At 37.8% G+C, this 11,951-nt stretch overlaps 1 protein-coding gene across 1 annotated transcript; it reads left to right on the top strand.

Moving 5' to 3' along the window:
* Positions 1-1,497: 1,497 nt before the first annotated feature.
* Positions 1,498-11,951, top strand: LOC127654676 (arginine and glutamate-rich protein 1-A-like). The gene is made up of 4 exons (XM_052141951.1): positions 1,498-1,962; positions 6,146-6,371; positions 8,496-8,579; positions 10,862-11,951. Exons 1-4 carry the CDS (start codon positions 1,703-1,705, stop codon positions 11,024-11,026), a joined length of 735 nt encoding a protein of 244 aa, XP_051997911.1. The 5' UTR covers positions 1,498-1,702; the 3' UTR covers positions 11,027-11,951.

The following is an 11,951-nucleotide window of genomic DNA, read 5'->3' as shown; positions in this document are numbered from 1 at the left end:
AGAGTGAACAGAACATGAATTCCTTAATCAAAAAAGTACAATATTCTCCAAACAGGTACTGTAGTTCTTGATCTCTTGGAGAAAATGAATGAAATTTGGCTTGGACCCTGACCATTTCTTCTTACGTGGAACTTTAAATGTGGATAAAAGTATTATTATTATTATTTTAATTGAAATAATATATACGTTTATCTTAAATATAATTTTGTTTTTCCTTTTGATCAAATTTTCCATATCCACCCAAAACATCTTAAGAGTATTAACACAATTATAAAAAAGATGGATTATTTTTCTGTTAAGCAAAAATCACAGGAATAATCAATATCCAAATAAAATCTCTCTAATACACCTTTAGCTAGATATATACCATGTACAACTTTGAATGTAACCTCCTTTTACTTTATTATTTAAACAATATTTTTCACAAATATTCCAAGCTTTCGTCCAGTTTATATTTCTAAATACATTGTTCCACAATTAACTTTTATGAGTAGCTGTTTCGCATATTATAATATTTCTAATATGTTTATTTGACTTTAAAAGTGGTCTAACTAACGCAATATTATTTTCATACCAACTTATATAGAAGAGAGATCTATTTTTATATTGAATACTTCTATTATTCCAAATAATATATTTATTCGGGGGAAAATTGTGCTTAAACACCAACATCCAAGCTAATAAAGCTTGTTTGTGAAATTTAGCTAATTTCACAGGTAGTTTGCCAATTTTATAATCACATCTCAACAAAAGATTTATGCCACCCATCATATCAAACACATACTTTGTGCTTATCTTTGAATAATTCATTTAAGGTTAAATGGTTAATTAAATTCATGAAAGAAAAGGACAGCATGTGGTACACATTTCCAGAGTCTTCCGCCATTAGTGGACATCCGCGCAACTTCCGCAGTGACGTACATGTGAGTCCATGAGACGAAGTGAAGTCATGTGATCTTTTTTTTATGTGATATAATGGCTCTCTCTCTCTCTCTCTCTCTCTCTCTCTCTCTCTCTCTCTCTCTCTATATATATATTATTTTTTATTTTACAATTTTGTTTTATTTTTTATTGTTGTTTTTTTTTAATCATTGTTATTGTTGCTGTTGATATTATGTACTGTACGTTTATTTTATTTGTTAGTTTTTTTGTTGAATGTTCTCAGCAATAAAAAATAAAAAAGTTTGGGAGGGAAGGGGGTACAATTTTGAAATGGTATGCAGCCTGGTTCAGGAGCAAAAAAGTTTATCATTTTTCTTATTTAAAAAAGTAAGAGCTTATCATTTTTAAAAAGCATACAAACACCAGATGGAATAGCTCCTATAACTGTAGAAAATTATTTATGAGTAACTTATATATTATATTCGGAGAGAAATTCGGTATACCTGAATAACCCATCATTAGTATACTTCAGGGATTTGTTTTAAATTCTTACTCGACAGTATCGTCAGCCCGAAAATAGCCGGAAAGAGTCGAACGCGTTGGATTATGGGAGAAATAAGTCAGGAGGCAGTCGCCGCCATATTGTTTTATTTCGTAGATTCACTTGAGCAGAAAGCCACAAGCAAAACTGTGATTAAGCGCGTTTATATTAAACAATAACACAGTTAATCGTCAGCTAATACTGTATGACGCATTTACAGATAGTGCTGTATTGATTAACATCTCTCGTCTGGTGTCAGTCGGTTTAAAACTGCAGAAGATGGGTCGCTCGCGGAGCCGCAGCACGTCTCGGTCCAAACACTCCAAACATAGTCGTAGACGGAGCAGCTCAAGATCCAAATCCAGCAAGAAGAGGAGCAGACGATCCCACTCCAGATCCGGCAGCAAAAGAGAAAGAGGCGGCTCACCACCCGATCGGACCGACGCGTTCGGCCGGACAATGAGCAAGAGAATCCTCGAAGAGAAACAGAAGAGAGAAGAGGAGGAAAGGAGAGTAGAAATGGAGAAACAGAGGAAGATGTGAGATCTAGCTATCTACATGTCTGTCTTATTTTGTTTTAAGTCATTTGCAAATTGCCAGATGTACCACTGTATTCTATAGAATGATATAATGCCCATATCTCGCTCACTTGCCTTTATAAACTGTCACGTGCTTGGACTACGTCATCAGTTCGGTTACATGTGTCAGGATGCAACTCTATGCTATTCAATATTGATAGGAATGTGAAAGAACTGAGCTAGTGGTTCAAAAAACTGATACGTTTCATGCTACATGTCTATTCTATGAACTTTCAACACACTGATCAGGTCATCACTGAGATCTGCTGTCCATGTTAACCGATATGGCTTAGCTGTCACAGATTGTTGACATCTCTTTTATGTTTGGAGACAACTGGTATAATGTTAAAGAGGTTTGTGGATACCAATGAAAGAACAGGAAGAGAAGTGCTGCAGCCTCAGTCCTGATCAGATGGTCATCTTCACCTGAAGCACATTAAAACCACATTGAGGGTGTTTTCAAACTCAAAAATGGGCCCTGCAATGAGATGGTTGCAGTGTTATGTAGGGCTTGGTATTGTTCAAAACATTTAGATACTGATACCGATATCTTTACTTCGACCAATTTTATGAAATCTGTTTTAACAAGATTACAAACATTACACTTTACCTTTTTCAGTTTGTTGACTTTTTTTACGGACTTCAAGACTCTTCTGAGCCTTCTGGTCTCCTCATGCCAGGGTCGGCAGACGCTATAACATTAATGTGAAGAGGAAAAACACAAAAACAAGAAAGCTAAACTGTTATTTCAGACGATCCTAAGGATAAGTACGGTTTAACAAGATAACTAGTTTAATGTGAGTTAAACTTGGATCAGTTACTGTCAACGGTAAAGCATTTTTAGCATCGGTTTAGCTAGCTATCTATAGTCATACATCCAAACAATATCTAAGAATATTTTTCAACGTATATCTTAATTTAAGAGTAACTGATTATTAAATTATTAGAGTACTAAACTACAAAATGCCCATCCCTGGACATAATGTTGATTACCATAAAAATGTATTTAAACATTAAACTCACTGTTTCAAAAGTATAGCCACAAGAAGTCGCCTAAACTGTATGCTGGTTAACATGATATTAGTGTGATAAAATGGCTTTCTAGCGGCTATCTAGCCCTGCTGTCATGTAAACCAGTAATGAGGCTAGGTAGCTGCTAACTAGCTAGCTATCCCGCTAATAACATATCAGTAGCCTAGATTCCATCAACCTTTCGTGCCATTTTGTTAACGACAAAGTGAAAATGCATAAAAAAAATGTTCTGTCTGTTTCCATTCTAATGACCTTTTATCGATAAAACTTGTGTGCATGATGTCATGCCTAAAAAAACACTTTGTCGCATAAGTTTTGGTTCATTGCAACAGAAATCTCCCCATAAGCCGTTACAAAACCATACAAAAATGTTTATCGGTAATTCGCCTCCAAGGTGTACCTAATTTTTTTCCTCAAGTTTTGGTAAAATGGGGGGATTGTTGAGACAATTCATTGAAATTAGTCAGCTTACTGTCATTTTACTTTCACTAATAAATGCGATCAGAAGAGGAGGAATTGCAATCAAAAGGGAGCAGTTGCTCTTCTGATAGGACTGTAATATTGGTCCTGATGTTGCACCGATCGCTGGTTGCCACCGATTCCGATCCGAAAGTGAATCATCATGGCCCTGTATAAGCTGGAAACCTGCATCATGTAGTGGGGGAAACATTCAGTCTTAGTATAAGGACCATGTGTATATGCTGTGTGCACAACTATTAAAGAAAAATATATATGCGGCGTAATATCAGAGTTTACATATGATACATTCCTGATATTCAATAGGCTGTTTTGAATCTAAAGACAATCATCTAATCTAAAGCATCGCCATCACAACTCATTATGTCCCGCATATTTCTCCAGCAACTTTAAACGACCAACCGAGCTTGATTTATCTCAAATAAATTTTAGTGTCACAATGCAATTGACATTTTCTGAAGAAGCTCAGTAAATGCGATCCGAGGTAAAGAGGGTTAGATTTAAAATATTTAAACGATTTAAAATGTTCAAAAGCTAATTTTCTGAATCTAGGTCTAAAATATATATTATTTAATACAGGGAATTTTGCCAGGATTTTTTCAAAAGTAAAATTAAACAATAATTTAATAGAATTGGGCAATATAGTGTTGCAAAATTGTGTATTTATTTTAAATTTAAAACTCAATAATTAGAAATACACTCACCTAAAGGATTATTAGGAACACCTGTTCAATTTCTCATTAATGCAATTATCTAATCAACCAATCACATGGCAGTTGCTTCAATGCATTTAGGGGTGTGGTCCTGGTCAAGACAATCTCCTGAACTCCAAACTGAATGTCAGAATGGGAAAGAAAGGTGATTTAAGCAATTTTGAGCGTGGCATGGTTGTTGGTGCCAGACGGGCCGGTCTGAGTATTTCACAATCTGCTCAGTTACTGGGATTTTCACGCACAACCATTTCTAGTGTTTACAAAGAATGGTGTGAAAAGGGAAAAACATTCAGTATGCGGCAGTCCTGTGGGCTGAAAATGCCTTGTTGATGCTAGAGGTCAGAGGAGAATGGGCCGACTGATTCAAGCTGATAGAAGAGCAACTTTGCCTGAAATAACCACTCGTTACAACCGAGGTATGCAGCAAAGCATTTGTGAAGCCACAACATGCACAACCTTGAGGCGGATGGGCTACAACAGCAGAAGACCCCACCGGTACCACTCATCTCCGCTACAAATAGGAAAAAGAGGCTACAATTTGCAAGAGCTCACCAAAATTGGACAGTTGAAGACTGGAAAAATGTTGCCTGGTCTGATGAGTCTCGATTTCTGTTGAGACATTCAGATGGTCGAGTCAGAATTTGGCATAAACAGAATGAGAACATGGATCCATCATGCCTTGTTACCACTGTGCAGGCTGGTGGTGGTGGTGTAATGGTGTGGGGGATGTTTTCTTGGCACACTTTAGGCCCCTTAGTGCCAATTGGGCATCGTTTAAATGCCACGGCCTACCTGAGCATTGTTTCTGACCATGTCCATCCCTTTATGGCCACCATGTACCCATCCTCTGATGGCTACTTCCAGCAGGATAATGCACCATGTCACAAAGCTCGAATCATTTCAAATTGGTTTCTTGAACATGACAATGAGTTCACTGTACTAAAATGGCCCCCACAGTCACCAGATCTCAACCCAATAGAGCATCTTTGGGATGTGGTGGAACGGGAGCTTCGTGCCCTGGATGTGCATCCCACAAATCTCCATCAACTGCAAGATGCTATCCTATCAATATGGGCCAACATTTCTAAAGAATGCTTTCAGCACCTTGTTGAATCAATGCCATGTAGAATTAAGGCAGTTCTGAAGGCGAAAGGGGGTCAAACACAGTATTAGTATAGTGTTCCTAATAATCCTTTAGGTGAGTGTATGTTTATTGAATGGTGTGCAAAATAAACATTAATAAATAAATGGATGTCTATCATGATTAAATTAAACAGTGGCCATTAATTTATTTATTAATTAATTTTAATATTTGTGTTGGCACTCCTGGAAGTGTCATGTTTGCAGCATCGGATCTATATACCGTTAAGATCAATCCAAAATCACGTAAAATGAAATGGCTTTCAATGATGTGTACCTTGTTGTCATGATTAACACAGGCTAACGATTGGGGCAATGTCATGTTACACTATATTTTTGCATTAATGCCAATTTTATCAACAAAAAGTGTTTCCAAACAAGTTTTTCGCAAAATTTGAAGTGTCAACATATAGTTTATGTGCTAGATTTTTTTTCGCAAATAATCCTTTGATGGAAACATCGTTATTGTGTACCAAACAAGAGAGCACTGACAATACAGATCTCGACTGACTGAACACCGCAGCAACTTTAACATCAACTACATTGCTGTTTAATTGTACAATTTAGTTTTACATTTTTTGATTCAATGAGTCTTTCAGTTGATGTTATGACTTTTAGGCTGCAGCATTTGTCATGTAAGCTCGATTAATGTTACTCTTAAGTTTACTAGTTTCCCATCAGCCTTCACTCTTATGTTTATCATTATGCATAAGTGTCTGATCTCTGATGATGAAACTGCAACGATTGAGCTTTTCTTTCTTGTATCGTCCTCCTCCCCACAGCCGTCAGGTGGAGATCGAAGAGCGTCTGATTGAGGAGGAGACGGCACGGCGCGTAGAGGAGCTGGTGGCTCGACGCGTGGAGGAGGAGCTTGAGAAACGGCGCGATGAGATTGAGCGGGAGGTACTGCGTCGGGTGGAGGAGGCCAAGCGCATCATGGAGGCGCAGCTTTTGCAGGAGCTAGAGAGGCAGAGGCAGGCTGAACTGAACGCCCAGAAAGCCAGAGAGGTAACGCTCGGTCGTTCGGAACACAGCGGAGCTCAGCCGCTAACCACACACACCTGCTGCCTTGGCACAACCTAACACTCGTTCCACCCCAAGAGAGAACAAGAGATGCAGGGTAGATGAGGAAGATGGAAATAAACGTGCTAAATTATTTGGGTTGGGAATGCAATTAGTTTAAACTTTATAATGTGATGTTTAGAGAACTGTTGGGATGATCAAAGGACATTATTCAAGTGGATGTTTAGTTATGGGGTCTGTGGGGTCTGTGACCGGTGGAGTCTGGAAGAGCTTTATTCTGTAGACAGACAAGCTTTGCACTTTTTCTGTTATGTTTTATTAATGCGATTTCATTGAATCGGGGTCAATGGGACATTTCCCAGCGGACACTCGCACCTCTAGTGCTCTCTCAGGGGTTTCAAAGTGAATGTTTTGCCATGGCTGTGAGGGACCAAGATTTTTGTATCCCATCTTCTCTCTCCTCTCTTTTTATTCATCACTGCCCTCCTCTCTTTATTTATGTCTTTTATTGTTTTACTTTCACTAGGGTAGGAATCTGTTTTTCTTATGAAAATATTTTCTTAAAAAGGTCACTCTGCATTCAGACTAGGACTGTTTTTGTTCCAGAGCTTTCAATTTAAACATCCACCATTGTCTGATATGCTTCGAAAGGTCGAGACTTAATGCTGTTTTAGGTTTTGCAAGCACATCTGACCATTTTTGGCTTTAACTAGTTCATTTGTGGAAGCCACAGCTTAATTTCACCCATACCTGACACCATATTATACGATGGTTGGCATGCACTAATTGTACAGACTCGATGTGTTATGAACAAGAATCTAATTCCATTCCTCAAGCACACACACACAATATCCAGCAGCTCAGCACTAATGGGGTCAGATATGTGCCCTCCTCCTGCTCATTTTAGATTTGTGCCCATCATCTATAGCCTATTCCAATATGCTCCGTTACAGAAGTGTTAAATGAATCTGTGTTGTTTGTAGATTTAGCATTTGCTAATAGGATGTTTTTCTCTTCTTTGCCTCATAAACCATTCCACCATTCCACCCAAACCTTTTCTGTCATTTGTGCTTTATATTTATTCATTACTGATTTTAATGCAGATTTCTTACACCATTATCCTACGCTTTGATGTCCTTAAAAGTGCATTGTTGTAAATGTACATTTGTGTCCTCACAATTTCCTTTTCCTCAGGAGTGCTGGCTTACGGGTACACACATACACTCACCATACTTTGCCATTGAGCTTAGACCCCAGTACATAACACTTTTCAAACAAACGCAGTAATCTAATGAATGATCCCATCTTTTCAGTGTTTTTGCAGTCTTTAACAACGTTTAACATTAATAGCCTGATGTCCCCACACAGTAATATTTATGGTTATGATCAACATAATTCATTTTCCTGGATTGTGCTATACTGCATGTGGTGTTGCTGTTTAAGAGCACTAGCTCGTGCTAGCTGCTCAAGTGATTTTAAAGGGGAGGTGCTGCGCTGTCCAGGACGGGACACACGGGACCAGGCAGTAAATACTCACCCCTTTAATCAGCAGTTGTGTAGGTACAGTACACAGTCAATGGAGAAAGCGTAGGTATACAAACATTGGTGAGCTTCTACTATTCAATCTCTCCTTTAAGTTTATCTTTCTTTTTCTCTCTCATTTTCTTTTGAAACGTCTTGCCTATGGATGCTTATAAATTTAAAAAAAGAGAGAACAGGCTGATTTTTGTTTTTGTTTTTCATCTGCAAACGAATGAGATTATTCATTAGTTTTTGATGTGTTGGCTTTATATACATATTCTGTATGTATGTAGATGGATGTCTGGATAAAATGTAGCGGGTTTTAAGGTGTGACTGAATACATCCGTGGGTGGGGTTTTTGGTCGTCATTGTGTACGTATTGGTGAGCATTAGACTTTTTACATTTGATGCTGCAGATCGAAAATGTGGAGAGCACTTGAATGCGAATGAGAAAGATTGTGTGAATGTTGCTAGCTGGTTCTTGTTTGTGCGAGTGTAGACACGTTTGAGTGTTAAACTGGATATATGTGAACTTGTTTTGGAGAATTTGATTGCCCGCCATAACATGTCATCGTGTCACCTCTTTAGGAGAAAGAAAAATCCAAACGAGAGGACCTGGAGAGAATTTTGGAAGAAAACAACCGAAAAATTGCAGATGCACAGGCTAAGCTGGTTCGTATTTTACATATATACACATGTAAAAAATATATATTTTATGAAACATGATATAACAAGACAAGCATGTATTTTATACCACCAAAAAAACCTAAAGTGAAACAAATAACAATTTAGGGCATTTTTGGTTTAAACATGTAGACTGGAGAAAACAAAATTTCATGTTGAAGCTTTTAAAACATGCTCTCTTTGAAGAGGTGGTGGAGGGATGTTTGGTATGTCCACACTAAAAGCATCTTTTCGTTATATATGACAGTTTCATGAGAACCTGAAAATATCTGGTCATTTAAATGTCACTTCTAAATCCAAAAGCAATCTCTTTAAAATTATCACACAATACGCACAATTGACTAAAAGTAATGTACATTCATTGGACGAGGTGAGAAACCCAACATGAACCCTTATTTATACAAGCTAGTGGGTGAACATTGACGATCAAGTGCACTGATAATTGAAAGCTCTTGAGGAACAATTCTTTATTTATTTTGAGTATGCACAAATTTACTCCCTTATTCTTGACAACACTTCTGTGGGATTTTGTTGTTACATTTTAACATTTACATAACAAAATCTTTTGAATGATGTAGCAGTTCTATTACCATGAAAGTAGCACTCCATGGGCATAAAATATCTTTGACCCGTGGTTATCCGTGTACTTGGTCATTGTGAAAGCTGTAGTGCTTGCCAGAGAGCCAGCGGAAAAGAGAGCGCTCTCCCTGAATTGTTTCATGTAAATTTTCTATTTGGTCATAAATAATTTAGTAAACAAGGCACATCTGAGCATTCAGTATGGGTGCTTTGCAATGCCATCCACATCTCAATGTGACCTTTTTATATATTATCTATTCTTTTGAAACTATTATTTCCAAAAGTATGTACCATTTTCCATGGTAACCATAGTGTCTGCCAAAACGTCCAGTTACTGCAATTATTGTTACTTTGATTTTCATATGGTATCACCTTGAAACTGCAAGAAGTATTTTCCTGAATAATACTAAATTACCAAATTACTAAATTAGGGAGAAACTATGGGTTGCTATGGTAAATGTATGAAGGGGTTACTGTGCGTTCAGTCCAGAGGCGGCGAGAGCATAAAAATTCGCTCTGGCTGCCCTGCCAACAACGCTATCGAAAATTCGCTCTGACGTAGTTGAAATAGGCGGCAATGTTTGTTGAGAGTGCTGGTTTTGTGAACTATATTTAAAGGGGCCACAAAACATCCAGACATGTCGGCCGGTATCTTTTTGATGATATATCACAAGTAGCGTGTATCTTCATGAAATATTTTATTATATATTATATAAACCATAATATCCACTTCATCAACTCACATGGCACACCAACAATTTCAGACACCTTTGTCCACTCATCGTTTTTTTATTTTATTTATATCCCTGTAAGCAAACGGTGACCGATCAAATATTACTGGGAAAACCTGCCAAGGCAATAATCAGTTTCTCCTCCATTTTATCTTCGGAACGAATGTTTGGTGGGAACCAAAGTTTACACGGTTGTGTTCTCTAGACTTCGCTAGAGCGGAGCACTTCTATACTCCAATAGGTTGCCACCGAACCGCGTCACAGCTCATTACCATAATGTTGACTGCACTTGAACTTTCCTCTGACGCCCACACCGCCCAAGACTCGCCTCGCTGCCGAGAGACGCTGGCTGTCATTGAAAATGAATGACTACCGGTCGATTTGACGCTCTCGACGCCTCTGGTCTGAACGCACAGTTAGGGAGGGACGAGGAAGCTCGGAGCTTCAGTAATATGAGATATTTTGTTTCAGTTCTAACCAGATGTAATTATCAATTTTAACTTGGACTTTTTTTCTTTATATAAACCATTTCAGAGTGAGCATGTTCAAATGCATCTTCAAATGTTGAATTTCAGTTGAATTCAGTATAAGATTAGTATTTTTATTTTTTCTTAAAGAATTGTCTATATCAACTGTTTTAGTCTTAGAAAAATTAATAAATTAATGGATACAGCAAATGGAGCATAATGCACAGTTTAGTTAGCGTGGATCCAAGGTAAATAAAAGGTCTTATTTGGGCCCTGGGACAAGAACATATACAAATCGCTGCTTTAGAGCAAGTTTTAATTAGTGTCATTTTAACAGGTTTTACATAATGCATTAACTATACATTTTTCCCACACAAATAACACCAACTCTTAATAATGTTATAAATTAATACAAAATGCAGGAATATTTATTACATTTTGACTTAAGATATTTGTTACAAAATGTGTTTTACAGCATGCCTTTTTGTTTCAGGCTGAGGATCAGCTACGTATAGTGGAAGAACAAAGGAAGATCCACGAGGAACGACTGAAACTTGAGCAGGAGAGGCAGAAACAACAGAAAGAGGAGCAGAAGATCATTTTGGGGAAGGGCAAGTCCCGACCTCGTCTCTCCTTCACTCTCAAAGCCGTGGAGTGATTCTCTCCTCTTTCCTCTCTTCTTTCCTCTCCTCTTGTTGGATGTGTGCTTCATGTTGAAGTGAATCGGTTGGAGTCTCAAGGAGAGGTCTACCCTTTGTGCTCTTTTCCACAAAATCTGCACTCAGTAGATCTAGTATAAAATGACCCCTTGAATCCTCACGCTTCAAAACTGGACTTACAGATCAGCTCCCATTTTTGCTTTTTATCAGTGTGTTATATAGATATTTGGCACTGTTATGCTGGGTGCACGTCCTTTAGAAACATCAGGCTTTTTTTTTTTTCCCTTTTCAATGAGCAAATAAGAATGAAATGTATGTATGTGTTATGAGTGTGTGGTCAGTTGGTCATTTTATGTCAGTGGTTTGGGAGCTCTCTTGGAACAAAGTAAACCTGGAATTAACTTTAACCACTTATTCTGTTCATAACATCCAGCTGTTGTAGATGTATTAAAAATTGTAAAACGTTGTTTACATTTTTAGTTTGTTAGGGCTTATTTAATCTTATTCAAGACACCTCAAAACCTTGAAGAGCTCCTAAACGGCTGCTTAACACATTGTTCCTATAATCACTGATGATATGCGCAGCATTTATTGCATTGTAACTTAGATAAAATGTGTCTTTTTTGATACAACTCACTCATAATGCTCGAAGCGTAGAAAGGAAGGTGCGACCAGCACTTGTTCAGCATTTTCAATGCAAACATTTTAGTGGAAAAGGTTCAAATGTGCAAGTCTTGTAATGTTTAGTGCTCTGTTGGTACCTTAAGGAAATCGGGAATCACAGGTAAGACTAGTTGGTGTGTATGTGAGCGAGCTTGTGTGGGTGTGTGAGAGTATGCTAGAGGGTGGAATTGTCTAATGGTAAATTTACCCCTTTTCTTGTGATCTGGGACATTTCATGTGTTCACCAATAAATCCCATGAA

Source organism: Xyrauchen texanus, chromosome 14 (assembly GCF_025860055.1).
Source record: "Xyrauchen texanus isolate HMW12.3.18 chromosome 14, RBS_HiC_50CHRs, whole genome shotgun sequence".
NCBI classification, from domain to species: domain Eukaryota; kingdom Metazoa; phylum Chordata; class Actinopteri; order Cypriniformes; family Catostomidae; genus Xyrauchen; species Xyrauchen texanus.
Note: the sequence above shows the minus strand (reverse complement) of the source record. Positions and strands in the feature narration are given on the sequence as shown.

Coding starts and splice junctions, on each gene's coding strand:
- LOC127654676 (XM_052141951.1), top strand. CDS start 1,703: ATGGGTCGCTCGCGGAGCCGCAGCACGTCTCGGTCCAAACACTCCAAA. Junction 6,372..8,495: donor ACGCCCAGAAAGCCAGAGAG/GTAACGCTCGGT, acceptor TCACCTCTTTAG/GAGAAAGAAAAATCCAAACG. Junction 8,580..10,861: donor CAGATGCACAGGCTAAGCTG/GTTCGTATTTTA, acceptor TTTTTGTTTCAG/GCTGAGGATCAGCTACGTAT.